At 40.2% G+C, this 18,714-nt stretch overlaps 1 protein-coding gene and 1 non-coding gene across 2 annotated transcripts in view; both read right to left on the reverse strand.

The window, feature by feature from the left end:
* The window catches only part of Wdr64 (WD repeat domain 64), a 106,659-nt gene that overhangs the window by 15,287 nt on the left and 72,658 nt on the right, over positions 1–18,714 (reverse strand). The window contains exons 16-23 of the mRNA XM_036202973.1: positions 15,121–15,251; positions 11,543–11,644; positions 9,801–9,870; positions 8,690–8,726; positions 7,580–7,716; positions 5,112–5,217; positions 3,193–3,251; positions 1,865–1,974 (exon numbers count right to left, since the gene is read on the reverse strand). Coding sequence (XP_036058866.1) covers positions 1,865–1,974; positions 3,193–3,251; positions 5,112–5,217; positions 7,580–7,716; positions 8,690–8,726; positions 9,801–9,870; positions 11,543–11,644; positions 15,121–15,251 — 752 coding nt within the window. The remainder of the gene's footprint in view (positions 1–1,864; positions 1,975–3,192; positions 3,252–5,111; positions 5,218–7,579; positions 7,717–8,689; positions 8,727–9,800; positions 9,871–11,542; positions 11,645–15,120; positions 15,252–18,714) is intronic.
* On the reverse strand, positions 1,391–1,578 carry LOC118593599. Its single transcript, XR_004946267.1, has one exon. It is a non-coding gene; the product is annotated as a U2 spliceosomal RNA (small nuclear RNA).

The following is an 18,714-nucleotide window of genomic DNA, read 5'->3' on the forward strand; positions in this document are numbered from 1 at the left end:
GCCCAGAGAGTTACCCAGAATCTGTTGAATTTTCACTCAAGGACCTTGATAACAATATAAAACAGTCCTTCCTTTTCATGTGTATTTTGATTGGTCTCTGATTCATTCAAAACCTCTCTAGATCTCCTAATGTTGTCTAACTCCATTCTTTCAAGGGCATAATTCATTGCCACAATTTTAAAATATTTCAAGTAGGCAGCAGTTTGTCTCCAGAAATGTCATGACATTTCCTTTCTTTTTCTTTATATATGTGTATGTATTTTTAGTATTTTGTATTTTGGGTCCATGTGCTTAGCATTGATTACAATGAATTAATTAAGTTCAAGTAAGCTGGCTATGTAAAGTCAATCACACTAACCTAACAAGGCTGCTCCCATCTCTCATTATCGGGTCACCTTTGTTTGGGTGGGTCTCTTCATGCCTTTCTACTCTTGCTTCTTCTCCTCCCTCTTCCCCTTTCTTTCCTTTCCTCCCTTACTCTTCCCTCCCTTTCCTGACCTTCTCACCTGTCCTCTCCCCTCCCTCCCCCTCTTTGCCTCCTTCTTTATCCTCTTTAACCTTCCTCTCTCCCTCCCTCCTTCCCTCCCTCCCCTCCCTCCCTCCTTCCTGTCTTTATATCCTTCATTTCTTTTGCCCTCCCTCTCCTATTATTTCCTTTCTCCCCCCTCTTCCTCTCCCTCTTTCCTCCCCTTCCTCTCTCTTTCTGACAAGCTTTCCCAGTCTAGCTCAAAATTCCCGAGCCTAAGAGATCCTTCTGCTTCTTTATCCCTCAAAGAGCTGGAAGCGCTGGTATGCCCCACTCCACCTAGCTCCATACTCTTTCCTATGACTATCTTTTTTTGTTTGTTTGTTTGTTTGTTTTGAGACAGGGCTTCTCTGGGTAGCTTTGCACCTATCCTGGAACTTGCTTTGGGACCAGGCTGGCCTCAACTCACAGAGATCCGCTTGCCTCTGCCTCCTGAATGCTGGGATTAAAGGCGTGTGCCACCAACACCCAGCTCCTATGACTATCTTTAAAACTTTTGATCCCAAACCACCTTCTGTGACCTTCCCCAGGTATGAGTCTAGTTCTCTGAGCTGTCTATCCTATTCAATTCTCTGAAATAACCCCACAAAATCAAATTCTACTGCAAATATTTGTCAGAACTTTTTAACAAGCAGTATTTCTTAATGAGTCTTTGAAAGAGCAAACATTACAAAAAAATGATTCTGAGGCCCATGTCTCTGGCCCTTTTCAATAGAGGACTAAAGCATCTCATTTCCCTGGATGTAGAAAAAGAATCCAAGTCAGTGATGGTTTTCCCAAAGATTCTTTGTATAACTTTTTTGTTTATATATAAATTTATTCCAATAAGTGTACCAAGACTATGCTTTTCCTGAAATCCTGTGATGGGGGTGTACCATTTATGGAGATGCTATGACATGAGGTCCACACATGGGATAGGTGGTACAAGCTCCAGTCCCATCTTCCAGATCCCAAATCTATTTAATATATTGTCCTCAGATAGAAGATGTATCAGATATTAAGCTGATAAAAATAGATACACATCAGGGCTGGAAAGACGGCTCAGAGGTTAAGAACACTGGCTGTTCTTCCAGAGGTCCTGAGTTCAATTCCCAGCAACCACATGGTGGCTCACAACCATCTGTAATGAGATCCAATGCCCCCTTCTGGTCATACATGCTGTATACATAATAAATAAATAAATCTTTAAAAAAATAGATGCACATTTGATCTTAGCCAAATGGTCAAGAATTGATGCAAAACACTGTGTTGTAGCCAAACACATCAACGTTAGCATCAAATCTTACTCTTCTCACCCTAAAAACCCTGAGATTCCAGGATAGACCCATCTGGGTTTACCTCACTGAGCCATCAATGGAGGCGGTAAGCACCAGCTGCTTGTCTTCCACATAGATCACTTGAATAATTTCTAAGGAGTGGGCACGCCAGGAAAGCAGCTGCTTGAATTTCTAGATGGCAACAAGAAGACATATCGCTTGGTATGAATCAAAATACAATCTTAAGCAAAATCATTTCTCATTGAAGAACTGTATTTATGAGTGAGTGTGATAGATGGTGATTGAGTCTCTACTCTGATTAGTTTTTCTCTTGCTTACCGAGGTACCAAAACCACTCCAATTTTAGAGGATTATTACTCTGCACATACCCCTACTGGAGAAGGAAGCTCATATTTTTATTATTTTGTCATGGACTTTAGTAGATAGTTGATAGTTGTGGGAGACACACTGAAGACCAGTAGGAGAGAGGGAAAGCAGATCCAGAAGGTGAAGGCCAAGAGACTTTTCTTACTTTTAAATTTTATCTAGAGAAAGCATTGACTACATTTTTCTTTGCATGGGGTATGGAGTAAGAGGCATCTGCTGTAAGGAACATGCAAAAAGGATATGTATGGCTTATTCTCTTTCAAAAGCAGTGTGAGGGTCAACTGATAGACCTAAAGAAGGTCTGTCTTGCTGGGCGGTGGTGGCGCACACCTTTAATCCCAGCACTAGGGAGGCAGAGGGAGGCAGATCTCTGTGAGTTCAAGGCCAGCCTGGGCTACCAAGTGAGTTCCAGTTAAGGTACAAAGCTACACAGAGAAACCCTGTCTCAAAAAACCAAAAAAAAAAAAAAAAAAAAGGTCTATCTTTAACATTTGTTCTCTAGTTTAGAGTCCCTAAGGTGCTTCAGAAGACATTCCTACAGTTTGTTCTGCAGCAACACACTCTATATGTTTCTCTCTGCTCATCGATGGACACACTTAGACCACACTTTCCCTGGGCCATGTACTCAGAGTTATCTGTGTGACCAAAGTCCTAAGGGGCTCTCAGTTCCCCTGTGCATCTCCTATTCCTTGAGACTTGAGCAGGGTTGAGAATAATTTCTTAGACTGCTGACTCGGTTTCCTGTATCTGTTCTTAAAAAGACTTGCTAAAAGTCTGCACTCTCCTATTTCATGTTGTTTCAGAGCTGTTCAAGAGCTTTTGGTCATCCAAGGGTTCTTTCTCTGTCTTAAGACAGCATCCACCCAAGCAAAGGCTGGGCTCATGCAGCTTAAATTAGAGTAGAATGTGGACCTGGAGTGTAGCGGGGCACTTGCATTTCCATCATTTGTGTGTGTGCTTTAGGAAAATGCTTAACAAACGTGAGCTGATTTCTTTAGTTAAGTGGAAAGCTATAGTTCATACCTTTTCATCATGAGGTGCATCCAAAAAGGAACTAATACTGCAAAGGATAACGTGTCCTTCTGTATAAAATTTAAACATTAGAGTCCTTAATTAGATACTATATTCTTTAGGCAAACAGTCCCCAGCATGACAAGTCATTTTGATTCAGGCACTTATATTGGTAGACAGAATAGAATCTGAGGAACCAGCTAAAAAGAAGAAATTTGGAGTCTTGGGATATAGCTTGGTAGAGGGCTTGCCTAGCATGGAGAAATCCTGGGTTTGATCCCCAGCACTGCATAAAATTTGGTGTGGTGGTACATCCGATGTAACCCTTAGTTCTCAGGAGGTAGAGGCACAATGTCCAGAAGTACCAGGTCATCCTTGGCTATTTAACAAGTTTGAGGCCAACCTGGGCTACATGAAATCCTATCTCAAATTAAAAAAAGAAAGAATGAATAGCAAGACTAGCCCAGATTATTCCATAAAAGAAGGGGAAGGAATACTTCAACCTCTTTTTAATGAGTCAGGATTACCTTTATACCAAACCAGATAAAAATTCAACAAAAAAGAGGATTATAGGCCAATTTCCTTGATGAACATAGATGAAAAAAATTCTTGAAAAGAAAAACTTGCAAACTAAATTCAAGAGCATATCCATAATACCATTAATATTGGCTTCATTATATATATTATATATATTATATATTATATATATTATATATTATATCCATAATACCATCAATATTGGCTTCATAATACCATTAAACTTGGCTTCATTCCAGAGATACATTGATGGTTCAATGGGAGTAAGCCAATGAACAAAATTGGACCACATAATGGACTCAAGGACAGAAATCATATGATTATTTCAATTGATGCAGAAAAGGCTTTTGGGAAAAATACAGCATTCCTTTAAGATAAAATCCCTGGAGACTTGAGATGGAGAACATATCTCAACATAATAAAAGCTAACACATAAAAAAAATCAATAGCCACCCTGATGTTAAATGAAGAAAAACTCAAAGCATTCCCACAAAGATCAAGAAGACAAGGGTGTCCACTTTAACTATTTCTATCCAATATAGTGCTTGAAGTCCTAGCTAAAGCAATTAAGACAAGAGATGAAAATCAAAGGGTTATGAATAGCAAAATAAGTCAACTTATTCCTTTTTATAGATGGTATGGTATTGTATAAAAGAGATCCCCAAAATTCCACCAGAAAATTTCTAGAATTTCAGAAGAAGAAATTATCTGTAGGCTGTCCAGGGTAGCACACACTTTTATTCCCAGCACTCAAAAGGCAGAGGTAGGCTAATTTCTATGAATTCAAGGGTAACCAGATCTGCATAGCCAGTTTCAAGACAACCAACGCTATGTAGAAAGACCCTGTCTCAAAGAAGCAAACAAAAAAGAAATTTATTTGGCCCAGATACTGTGGGTGGAGGATAGAGCCTTGGACCCTGCCTTGAGGTAGGAGTCTGCAGCTATTTGGCATTAGCTGATACCCTGGGACATGCTAGGCAGCAGTCTGCAGCAGTGTCCAATCTCACGATCCTGGAGCCTCAGCCTCCAGGAGGCCCAGCAGAGTGTCTAAGGCAAGTCCTGAGGATGTCTAAAAGAACAGCACTTTGTAAGATGAAGGAAAAATTCATGGGTGATTTCACTTGTATTCAAATGTTGTCCATGCAAAGAACTACCTAGATAAGGACTCCAAATCCAGGCCCTGGAGGACCCATAAGGAGGACACATGCCACAAGTGGAAAAGCTGGCAGATGGCCATGCTGCCTTGTGTTCTTGAATCTCAAACTTTCTCACTTTGAGCATACCTCTTGGGGACTTTCATTTGTCCCCATAAATGTCATGTGTGTTTCTTGGAGCCATTTTTATATCACATAGATTCTTAAGATGCAGCTTAATCTGCCAGAATAAGGACTTACCCACATTCCCAGCCAGCAGGGTCCTGCAGCACGAGTCGGTGTATAGTGACGTCAGGGAAATGGCTGAGTGCTTTGTGAAGGGCAGTATGTCTTTCAGAAGCTTCCCCTGAACAAAGGACAAGGCAAACAACATGTCTTCCATTATAATAAATTCCATAAAACCACAATATTAAAGTTGAACTTCACTCTACCCCAGACATCTCAATTTTTAGCTCTACTACTTAACAGGATTTTCTATTCTGTACTGAAAATAACTTGATGCTATCCATGAGGACTTACTACTTTGAAATGAATAGTATGGATACCTCAAAGTATGGATGACTATTCACTGATGGTTAATTTCCTCTTTCTTGGGTGTTTTCCATGGGTCTTTTCACATACTTCTTTGCATGAGATTTCAACTATATGGCCTCCCCTTACACAGGCATTCCCATCAGGGCCAAATGTAACTTCATGGTTACAAGGCATATTTCAACAGGCAAACTTACCTGCCAGGAAAGCATATTTCTGATTATTAACAATGGATCGCAAGAGATTCAAGCCCAGATAAACTGTTTTGGAGTGGTATAAGCTAGCCCTTGGAAGGACTTCCATATATACTTATCTCTCTGGAGACTGAGAATAGAATTTGAGTCAGCAGCTGTTTTCAAAGACTTTCTTTGGATATCATCTGTTGTTTCTTATTCATCATAGATAAAAAGACATTTTATTCCAAGATCATCTTGGAGGCAGTTTGTGTTTTCAAAATGGGGGTTTCACTAGGAAGCCAGAACCCATGGGCAGACTGGGACTGAGCTGACAGACAGCCTTGCTGCTCTGTGGTCTCAGATCTCAGTGTGGGTCACACAACACTGTTGCTGCCTCCTGGGTTCTCCATAGGAGAAGCCTTATCACAACACTCACACCTTCTTGTGTCTCTAAGAGTTTCAGGGTCACATAGGAAGTCTACTCACAACTCTTTCATTCTCTTCTGTTCTCCTAATGCCCCCTACTTTGAATTCTTTAAAAAAAAATTAATGTGTGTGTGTGTGTGTGTTGGGGTGCATATGTGTGTGTTGGGTACATGTGTATGTTGGGGTGCATGTATGTGTTGGGGGTACATGTGTGTGTTGGGGTATATGTGTGTGTGTTGGGGTACATGTGTGGAGGTCAGAGGACAATTTATGGAGCTGGCTCTCTCCTTCCACCTACACATGGGATTCCTGGGATTAAAACTCAGGTTTTGGGGCTTGTGTGCCAACTGATTTTTACTCACTGAGCCATCTTGCTGTTCCTTAATTTGTACTTTTAATTTGGGATGCCCACCCTCCATCAAAAATCACTTGAAATCTGGTAAATTAAAGCTGCTCTTTTCATGGTAAAAAAAATTTAAGAACACTCAAAGTGATGCAATACCATCTCTCAATAATTTATGTCATTAAAGTTTTATATTAGGACTCCGCCAGTAAAGGAGCTTGCTGCCAAGCCTGGCAACCTAAATTTGATCCCTAGGACCTACATGATAGCAAAAGTGACTCTCACAAGCTTCCTTCTGACTTTTTCATTACTGCTATGGCATGCTTGCACCTACATGCACACACAGACATACATAAACATACAGACACACAGATAAAGATAACAAAAAAGTATTTTATAGGCCATATGTCAGCATTCTTATAGTCTGTTTTATGGCATGAAAATATGAATGTGTAGGGGTTTGTGTTTGTGTGTGTGTGTGTGTGTGTGTGTGTGTGTGTGTGTGTGTGTATGTGTAGGCCAGGGAACAACCCTGGGTGTCACTCCTTAGGAACACCATTCACCTTATTTTGGGACAAGATCTCCCCCTGGCTTGTAGCTTGCCAGCTAGGTTAGGATGAATGGCTAGCAAGCCCCAGGGATCTGCTGTTCCTTCCTGCCCAGCACTGGGTTTATAAGAGTGCTCTACCATGCTCAGATTTTTTTTTTTTTTAAAGACAGGGTTTCTCTGTGTAGCTTTGTGCCTTTCTTGGAACTCACTTGGTAACCCAGGCTGGCCTTGAACTCACAGAGATCTGCCTGCTTGTGCCTCCCTAGTGCTGGGATTAAAGGTGTGCACCACCACCACCCGGCCCCATGCTCAGATTTTTAATGTGGATTCTAGGCATTGAACTTGGCTCTTTAGTCCTTTATTGACTAAGCCCCTTACATTGTTTTATAGAATGCGTTTCTGATGACATTCATTTAAATATCCAATAGAATATTATCATGAATTTATAGCTCAGCTCAAAAAGATTTGAAACTCTTAGCAGTTTTGATGAACTAAGCCTTGAGTAGTAAAACCAGCCTACTGTATACTTTGGCAGTAGTCGGTGATTGAACTGAAAGACCATCTGTTTGGCTAGAATAGTGGAATGTTTGAATTGGATGCCATGCGGAAGAAGGCTACAAGGCATAACTATTCTTTGTCATCCCATTACTTTTGAGTACCAGCCAAGCCCAAACTTCATCACCTCCAATGTCCACAAGCGGAGGTGTCCATCCTCATGTGCAGTGACCAGGATAGGAGGCTGAGTTTCCATGGAGCTAGTGGGGGTGGGCTGTTTTCTGCTCACTGGCTGCTGATCTCCCACCATGTCTGTTTGCTCACCTGGTAGAGAAACTCATAAGCTCTGCTGGTATTTGTAATCCTTGGGGTTTCAAATTTTATGGAACACCAAAGAGGAGATGGGTGGGAAAAGAAAAAATTCAGGATTGTCTCATTTTTTTTTTTTTCTTCACAGGGAAGAAAATAGAAAGGCCTTTGTAGAATGGAATCCTGGATCACTGGAAAAATCTAAAAGGCTTATTTGGGCTCCTAATGTAAAAGCCTCTAGAAGATTCTGCATGTGGTGGCTTTAGCCTTGTGAAAGTTTTAAAACATCTAGGATGTTTTATAAGTGTAGCATAAGTTTTAGCAAAATGCCTTGGAGACTAAAAAGTTCAGTCATGCTTTGGATTTTAAACATCTAGAATTAGCATAAACAGCATCATTTGTTTTTGTTCATATTGAGAATGTTTCTGGATATACTATCCTTTAAAAATTAGCATATATTAACTATCCATAGTAACAGGTTTTATTATGACAATTTCACTCATGTATAGCATATATATTAGTCATATTTACTCTGTATTACTTTTCTCATCCCCTCTCACTCCCATTGAGCCCTTTAAAAGGCATCATTTTAATATTCTTCCCATTAGTCCAACCTTAGGGAGTCACATATCAGATATCTTGCCTATTGGATATTTACCTTATGATTCATAACAGTAGCAAAATTACAGTTATGAAGTAGCAACACAACAATTTTGTGGGTGGGGGTCACCACACCATGAGGAACTGTATTAAAAGGTCCCAGCATTACACTATCTAGACCTCCAAACACTTCAACACACATTTACAGGAAGAGCACATCAGGAATATCCTATCACTCAAAGTTACTGTCGCAAAGGAGCTGGTCTGAGCTGTAGCTCCATGGTAGAATGCTTGCCCAGCATGTGTGAGGTCCCAGGCTTGATCCCCAGTGTCATAAAGGCAAAAGGAACTCAGCTGCTTGGTTCTAAAGAAGAGTGCTGATACTGACCTTTGACCTCGGTGTCATGTATACTCTGTTTACTTCCCTGGATGAAGAAGAGAGAGAAAACACTTTTATGACATTACAAGGGGATGAGACCTAGTAGATGGGCAGCTTCTGCAGAGCTGTGTTGATATGCCTAAGTACTAATGTTAATGTATTGCCAACATTTTCATAGTCATAAATAGAAGAGCTAGAAAACAATGGCAGTTCCTGGTGGCTTGCACTAGTGACAGTGATTAGGCCCCCAGTACATGCCCAGTTCTTTTTTTTAATTAATTAATTTATTTATTATGTATACAGAAGAGGGTACCAGATCTCATTACAGATGGTTGTGAGCCACCATGAGGTTGCTGGGAATTGAACTCAGGACCTGTGGAAGAGCAGTCGGTGTTCTTAACCTCTTAGCTATCTCTCCAGCCCCACATGCCCAGTTCTTGGTGTGCATTGTCTCTAATTCTATGGACAGCCACACCAGGTATCTTTATTCTCCCAGTCTTACCCATAAGGAAACAGAAACTCAGCTTTAGTGGCAAGGCTAGAAATCAGACAGTGTACAGAGGGCTTGGATTGAGGTGTGGCTCTGCTGGCTCTTCTCTTTACCCATGTTATTTTCTTTCTACCATACTAGTTCTTTCAAAATACCTCTTGTACAAATACCTTTTGACTTAGTAAAATCCTGATTAGAAAAGCACTCTGCAAAAATATGTAAAGTCAGAACTGATAAGACAGAAGACCACTGCATTATATTATGGTTTGTGGTTGGATTACACCACATGTGAAATATGATAACAGAGAAGAGAAGCTCAACATCATTGGGTTATCTTATGAGCATAAAAACAATAGGTGTAACTTATTAATATACTTATTTATTAACGGTCATGTATTGGTTGGTCACACATGTGAAGACCTTGAAAATAAATGAAGAAAAACAATGTAGTTGTTAATTTTGAGGGAAAACAAATATGTTGCATATACGCATAGATGTACACACACAGATGCACACACATAGATGTACATACATAGATGTATACACATAGATGTACACACAGGGGCTGAGAGCCACTGTTTCTGAGCCTCTGCTTGTAACAGGAAGATGCCATCTCTACCTTGCACTCACCTTGCTGCTCTGTGGGCCCTTGCTTGAGTCACACTGGGTTGATGAACAGATGGAATCCTGACTTGATCTCCTGTTCAGGGATGGAGGAGACACAGGCTGGAAGATTCAGACAGTCCACAGAACTCAGTGTGCTCTGTTTCAGTTTCAGGTGGTGATTTCCTCCTCATCCCTGGGAGTATCCCACCTACTCATGAGGTGAGCTACACTTTACATCCAGTGCAATGAATGCTCACTAGTGTGATGTTACAGAGAATGCTGGGGAGCCTCAGTGTTGAAGGGGTATCACTGCTGCCTGGGTCTAGGAAACACACGCCTGGCCTGGCTCATTGTTAACACTAGATTGAACTATTGAGGTTCAGAAACACCTAGCTAACTTCTTACATGTTTTTGTTTGCTTGTTATTGTTGTTTCTTTTGGCCTGATCCTGCCTCTTCCATGCTTTGTGGCCATGGGCTGAAAAGTAGCTTATGTAAAAAGGACAGACCCGGATGATATTCTTCAAAGAGTTTTGATATAATTATAAGACAATGTATAGGGAAGGTGCTAGATTCTGACTCACCAACAAGTGAACACTAACTATAGCACAGAAACACTTAATTTCCCTCTGGAGATTTGTTTATCATTGTTGCTTAAAAGTACAGACTCCTAGGGTTGGGGATTTAGCTCAGTGGTACAGTGCTTGCCTGGCAAGCACAAGGCCCTGGGTTAGATCCTCAGCTTAAAAAAAAAAGTACAGACTCCAAAAGCAAATATGAGTAGAAAATATGAAAAAATACTTTTATTAGAAATTTAACAAACAACTCTCTGCTCTTGAAGGAATGGATGGAGGTTGCCCAGTTACATTGGCTAGTGTATGAAATTTCCAATGCCTTTTCCAGCTGTTCCCTCTAAGACCTAAACTGGCTGCACATTTTTGGTGACTGTGTTAGGTTTAGCTAAAAGTAAGAGCCAATGAGCATTTCCCATTTCCACTTCTGTGGTAAAGGCACATGTGAGGGTGACATGCTAAGGGTCTACACCATGAGGGGACATGGTAAGGGTCTACACAGCAAGGACACATGGTAAGGGTCTACACAGTGAGGACACATGGTAAGAGTCTACACAGTGAGGACACATGGTAAGGGTCTACACAGTGAGGACACATGGTAAGAGTCTACACAGTGAGGAGACATGGTAAGGGTCTACACAGTGAGGAGACATGCTAAGGGTCTACACAGTAAGGGGTCATGGTAAGGGTCTATACAGTGAGGAGACATGGTAAGGGTCTACACAGTAAGGGGTCATGGTAAGGGTCCACACAATGACAGGACATGCAAGGGTCTACACAGTGAGGAGACATGGTAAGGGTCTACACAGTGAGGACACATGGTAAGAGTCTACACAGTGAGGAGACATGGTAAGGGTCTACACAGTAAGGGGTCATGGTAAGGGTCCACATAATGACAGGACATGCAAGGGTCTACACAGTGAGGAGACATGGTAAGGGTCCACACAATGAAAGGACACGGTAAGGGTCCACACAATGAAAGGACATGGTAAGGGTCCACACAATGACAGGACATGGTAAGGGTCTACCCTACCAATATGTCACAATACTGTGACAGTGAGGAACGTTGAACAAAGGAGTCAGCTCAACACCCATTTCCCTTCAGTTGTCCTTTCTTTGATGCTGGCATGTGGGTAGCTCACATCACCTACCTGGGTTCCAGATAGCCCTACTGGGCCATGAAGGTCTGAGTTACCTTACACAGTCAGGAGGTCGGAAGAGGAACATTATGTCATTAATCCGAAAGCGTCTGGGATCCAAGTCAGGGTCTGTAGAGAAGCAGTCCTCAGGCCGGTATCTGAAAACAAGCATGTCCTTGCCTAGTAAATGGCACAAATTCTGAAACTCACCTCACATTGCATAATTCCCATGCAGATCTAGCTACTTAATATGTTGTTATTGTACATGAAGTGAAAGTCCAAATATACCCTTGTTATCAAGGCTTTGTAGAACCATGTGATCATCAGATGATCCACAAGTATTTAATCCAATTAACTGGACAGATTTCCTACCTATAGGCCACAGTGTCTCATCCTATAGAGGGACTATCTGGAAGTATCATACAGTTTAGACAGCAGAATTCTACTCTGAACATATGGAAGGATGGATTTGAGTGAAATGTGGTGCCTTACCCTAGGATCTTAAAACTGAGTGGACAAGAGCAGATAATCCAGAGATTAGTCTGCTCCTGCTACTCTAGTCTTCCATAGACCCAGATCCCATGGGACTTTCCAGGTAGTGTCTTGAGACCGGAAAATATTCTCTAAATACCAACACCACACTCTGTGCTATATCTCTTAACCATCACTTTGCATCCCTTAGGGCAAACTGACCTCTTAGCAACATGCCCCTTTCCTTTATGGGAAATGACACCTGCTAATTTGAGCTGATGAATGATTGCTAACATAAAGGCTTGCTCTCCAGATTGGTGCCCTTGGGACGTGTTGAGCTTTTAAGGGGTGGGGTGTAGTGGGAAGTTTTTTAGTTCTTTGGAAAGCAGACCCTTGAGAGAGATCAGGTACCCTCTTCCTTTTTTTTTTTTTTTTTTAACTTTCTCACTATGAGAAGTTCTATCATTCATTACTACTCTGATGTGATGACTTCTCACAGGCCCAAAGCAACAGGGTCAGTAGATCACTTGAACCTCTGAAGTCATGAGCCCAAACAAACCTTTGTTCTTATTATCTTAGGGATTTGTTACAGTAGCAGGAAGAAGACTAACACAATGGTGCAGGAGTCTTGTATGGATGGGACCAAGACTGAAAAAGAAGCTTGTAAATTTGATGATGACTTTTTTTTTTACCTTTCTAGAGCTTGAGAGAGAGAGAGAGAGAGAGAGAGAGAGAGAGAGAGAGAGAGAGAGAGAGACCTGATGATGACTTTTTAAGATCAATGGTTTTAGATATATTTATTTGATCATCAAAATCAACTATGAAATAGATTATTAATTAGCAAGAAACATTATTAAGTTTGAACCCCCAAATCATGGTGTTCTTGAGAAGGAAGGGTTCTTTCTCTTTGACTGGTGAAGGAGTCAGACAAAATGAGGTATATTAAGACATGGCAGGTTGGAGAGTACTGGTGGACCTGAGTTCAATTCCTAGTGTGCACATGCGCGCGCACGCACACACACACACACACACACACACACACACACACACACCTACACGGCAGCTCATAACTGTCTGTAACTCTAGTTCCAGGGGATCTGACACCCTCTTCTGGCCTCTCTAGACACTAGACATGCAGGTGGTGTACAGATATACATGCAGACAAAACACCTATACATATAAAGCTAACTAATAAATAAAATAGTGGAAATGGCCTCCACCACAAATATAGGAATAATTTTTAGTTTTATAAATGGTAAAGCTGGGAATATATTACCTTACAGAGTTTTGGGATGTTGTGTCTTTCTTTTCCAAAAGACTCCAGTGATTCTAAATATTTGTGTATATAGATGTGTAGTGGCCAAAGAACAAGCTCTGTGTTGCTCCCCTGGTACAGGACCTATTGTTTTTGAGACAGGATCTCTCACTGACCTAGGACTTGTTGACTAGGCTTGGCTGGCTAGTTGCTAAGAAGCTTCAGGGATCCACTTGTCACTACTTCTGCAGTGCTGAGGTTATAAATATGTGTCATGACACCTGGCTTTTTATACTTAGTTTCAGGGATCAAACTCAGGTCCTGTGTTTGCAGTTAAATCCTTTTTTTCACTGAATTATCTCCCAGGACCCTACTGTTTTAAAATAACCATCTGCCTATGGAAAACAGACATGATATATAATGATAATATAATGATATATAATCCACCAGAGTTGCTTTCTTTTATTGAGTACTAGCTTTGCATGCATCCCTTGGCAAAATACCTGGTTCTTAAGTAAGTACGATTGCTACCTTGAAATTGGAAATAGCTCAGGACAGTTGCCCCCTCCTTTCATGGTGGCATCACCACTGATCTTTTTCATCTATCTTCTTTTCCTTCTCAGTAGTGAGTCAGACAGAAACTGACACCTTCAGTGTGAGAACTGTTAATAAGAATGTGAGGAACTGTCCAGTGTGTGCAGACATAGGTATCAAATGACAAGTACACAGTGTAGAAGAAATGCCCAAGGGCAGGCACTGAGCCTTAGGATGGAGCCAACCTTTGATGAAAAGGGGTGTGGCCCAGGTTGACCAGTAGTAGGTAATGCCCTCTGACTAGAGGTAGAGATTTCTTATGTGCTTTCCTCTTTTTCCTTTTTTTTTCCCATCCTACTCCCATTTTCTCCAAGATAGACTTGATTTTATTTTGGTTTATTAGGATTGTTGTCCATTTTGTATCTGTAATTAATTTTACAAGCCCCCTTGACAGAGGGTGTCCCTACAAGGTCCCAGTACACACCTCCAAGAACACAAGTCAAGACAGTCTATTATTTACAGTTCATGCATACATACAGATAACACATTATGCTAGTTACTTTAAACAAATGGCAAGAACACTTAGAGATGGTTAATTGGGGAGAGTAAATGCTACAGTCATGATTCAAAACATCTCAACAGAACTATCTGAGATCCAGGATACACCTGAGACATTGGTCCTTGCTAGAGTCATCATGTAATAAATTGGATACTCTGATGTGAATGAGAAAGAATGCCTATCATCATTTGTCTTTGGTAAGTGAGTAGATGTTGGTGGCAGTAGGAATAGAGAGGAAGGGGAAGTTTGATGGAGGGGCAGGTCAGGAATTGTGCAGCTTGATGTGAGTGGGGAGAGATCAGATGGGAAATGCTAGGAGATGATTGGATATGTGTACTCGAAAGCTTGTGGATATTAGTGTGTCAAGTTATTACACATTTCAAATATTTGTTGGGGATAGAGAGTTGGCTCAGTGGTTGAGAATACTGGCTGTTCTTCTAGAAGACCCAGGTTTGATTCCTAGTATCCACAGCCTGACTCACAACTGTAACACCAGCATCAAAGTATTCAGTGACTTCTTCGGGTCTCTGCAGGTACCAGGCAAAACACCCACATACACACAGGTAAATAAAATAAAAATAAAATTAAAACATTAGTTGAAGGAATAAATTTAAACATGGAAAGACCATATATTTATGTAAAGGAGAAATCTTTCAGATATATGAATATTTAAGGTTTTTTGTGTAATTATGGAATTTACACTCTCAGCACATAGTGTACTTATGAAGATAACCAAAAGAAAATCCTTCCTTGAAGGTATTACTTGCTATTGAGATACTTATGCAGTAAAACTATTATTTAGGGCAAACACTTACATTTCTTTAACAGAAGCTGTTAAAAAATTCCATAAGATAATCATGCCATTTAAGGTTCCACATGCTATCAAATTATATCCCTCTGTTTGAAACAAATCAATGCAGTTGACCTCAACATCGACATCAGGATTCTAAAAACAAAGGACACAGATGTAGACTGGTGTGAATGCAAAGTCAGCCTAATTAAAATGTTATACATGCACAGTGTCATTGTAATCAACTTAAAGCAGTGTCATGGTATGTTCAAAGTCATTGAGCAAGAAAGTTATTACCACCACCCCCCCCCCACTGCCTTTAGCATTAGAAAATTTAGCTTGGGTAATTCATTGAAACAACAAAAACATTCTCTTTTCTTCTGGCCCCTTTTGATTTATCTTTGACTTATTCTGCTTTACCAACCATTAGACTATTTCTTTTTTTTTTTTTTAATCTTCTCTTCAGTCTTCTTTGGAAAAAAAAAAACAATGCACATTAGCTGCTCCCACTGACAGGCTAGTCTTTCATTTGGCAACTCCACCTGTCTAGTTTCCGATGCACAGAACTTTATAGAAGTTTTTACTATGTATTGTTACGTGTGCTTCTTTGCAGTTATCCTGCCTTGGATATTTGTTGAGCATCTTAGGTTCTTAGAATACAGAATTAAAGATGGTATCTGTGATCTGAGATATGTAGGAGAGTTTAAAGTACCTAGATGATGTGTTAATTCTGAGCAATCTCAAAATACTGTATTGGGGACACGTGGAAGACTTGTGTCACAAGCACTTTATCCGTGTAGTCCTAGCTCCAACCCCACTTCTGTACTTCACTGATTTATCATCTGATTTAGTGATCACTTTTTAATTCTTTGTCACTTGTGAAATTACTTGACAAGTGCCTTGGTTCCAACCCACTGTGCACTCACCTTTTTGCTGTTATTGACTATATACAGTGTTTCATATACAGTGTATACATATGTCCAAACCCATTTCCAATGACAAATAGAGTTGGAAGAGATAGGCTAGACTCCATCTCCAAAGTGTTAAGAATTGTATGTATTAATGTCAAAACTCTTTAATCTAACAATAAAACCTTTTTATTGAAACTACCAATGCAATTCAAGTTCAGTCAGTGCTATGGTGACATTCACTTCAATATGAGATCAACAATATCTTTTCTATATTAAAATGATCCAATAGACCGTTTTCAAATTCTGTAAGACAAGCCCTGTCATTTTCTTGTGAGTTACATTACAGTTATATCACTAGTGATAAGGGAGAGCCTGAAGGCTTCCTTTGACTGACCCTTCTATAACCCACAGTTCTCTTGAAGGCTTTGGTATCTGACCATTTTGTCCCTGAAAAAGCTGAGAAACTGAGGTGCTTCAAGCTAATTTTAGAGTATATTAATAAAGTTAATGAAGACACATTTAAAACAATCAAAAGGCCTAAATAGTTTTGTTGTTGTTGTTGTTGTTGTTGTTTTCGAGATGGTTTCTCTGTAGCTTTGAGGGCTGTCCTGGAACTTTGTAGACCAGGCTTGCCTCGAACTCATAGAGATCCACTTGCCTCTGCCTCCCGAGTGCTGGGATTACAGGCATGTCCACCACCACCTGGCCTAAATGTTTTTAAGAACAAGCAACAGGCAAGCAAACAACAAATGATGTCTTCCTTATTTCCCTGTCCTAACTCTCAACCAAACACCTTGGTACTTCATCCTCAGATTTATGTGACTGCAAGCATGTCACAGAGATAACTTTCTGAAGACAATTTCTATTGACTTGTCTATATATATATATATATATATATATATATATATATATATATATATATATATATATATTCTTCTGAAATATTTGGAAATGTCTCTGAGCTCTAGTGGTTATGCATGTTTTAGTGGTCACACACACTTAAGCACCCTGAGACAATTTTGTGGTAGTAAAGGGATGTGGGGCTGACATGTATCATGACATGGTCATATCTCAGAAACATTGTGCTAAATGAGGGCAACAACATGCATACACAGTGGGAGCCTCTGTTGTCACATGAGGACAACAAAGTTATGCTGAAGAGAATCAGGTAGGTGTTAACATGGCAGGTGCCTGGGGTGATGGTCATAGTCTTTGTCTTGACTGAGATTTGGGTTGTACAAAGTTCTCATCAAGTTCATTAAATACTACAATTGTATCTTGTTAATTCTCCTTTCTAATCCTCAACAATTCCACTAAAAACAACTCTGTAAAGCAGCAGGGGACTCCAGTTACTGATTCATATCCTGAAGCATTCAAGACATCATCTATTTACAGCTTCTACTTCTTCTGAAATACATTTTTAAAGTAAGGTGAACTGGAGGGTGGGTAGAGGGTAGATACACAAATAATAATAAAGTAAACATTGCAAAATAGCAGTTACATTTAAGGGGAGACATTTATATGTGTTTATAATTTTTTCAATATTTTATAATAAACTATTGATGAAGAGAATACCAGGCTTGTCTCAAACTCCTGACCCTGATGCCTCAGCTTGAATGCCAGGATTACAAATGGCCATTCAGAAACTGACTGCACTGAGACCCCTGAAATCCCTCATTAGCTACCAGCCCACCATGATCAGGAGAGATCTCCCCTTGCTAGTTACCAACCAACCAGGATTGGGGGAGACATCTATTTTCCTGTGTTGTGGGAAATGAGGGTGCCTCCTCCTTTTAGGCTGCTTACAATTTTGGAATTTAGAGAATATCCTGAAAAAAAAAAAAGTCCAACAATGTCTGCTCCTTGTTTGTATTTTTTGTTTTTTTCGAGACAGGGTTTCTCTGTGTAGCTTTGTGCCTTTCCTGGAACTCCCTTTGGAGACCAGGCTGGCCTCGAACTCAGAGATCCACCTGCCTCTGCCTTCCCCTTGTTTGTATTTTAGAACAACAAGGTAACGGTAACAGGTACATTCACAATTAACCAAATGGTGCTTCCCAAGCAAGGTGAGAAGCAAAGATCCAAACCTATGAAAAGAAAAGATGCAGTTTGGTGAACTGACTTTGAAAAACCTAGTTAAAAGTGTATGACAGAGATGGGCATGGTGGACTGTGCCTGTGATCGAGCTCTAGGTAGATCAAGGGAGGAAGACCAGTTTGAGATGCACAATGAAACACTTTCTCAAAACAAACAGATGAAAACCAAAGCAAAGCAAAACCACACACACACACACACACACACACACACACACACACACACACCCCAATCCAAAAAACAACCAAAAAGGTCTATAATGATACATTAACTGGGCAGAAAAAGTGAATCATTCTAATATGATTTACACATACATGTTCCTAATATATGGGAAAAGTTCAATGTAAAAAGGAAAAGACAACAGGTTGTATCAAAAAATAGATAGAGGATATAACAAACGCCCCTTGATTGAACAGAGGATATAACAAATATTCAATGAATAAGCAGAGGATATAACAAGTACCTCATGAATGAACATAGGATAGAGCAAATGCCCCATGAATAAACAGGAAAGTAAACTCACAGTTTATAAAAAAACGCCACTAAAATATGCTAAATTAAGTGTTTTTCATATAAATTATTTTTTAATGCCTAGTAAGACTATGGGGAAATATGCA

Source organism: Onychomys torridus, chromosome 11 (genome assembly GCF_903995425.1).
Source record: "Onychomys torridus chromosome 11, mOncTor1.1, whole genome shotgun sequence".
Taxonomy (NCBI): domain Eukaryota; kingdom Metazoa; phylum Chordata; class Mammalia; order Rodentia; family Cricetidae; genus Onychomys; species Onychomys torridus.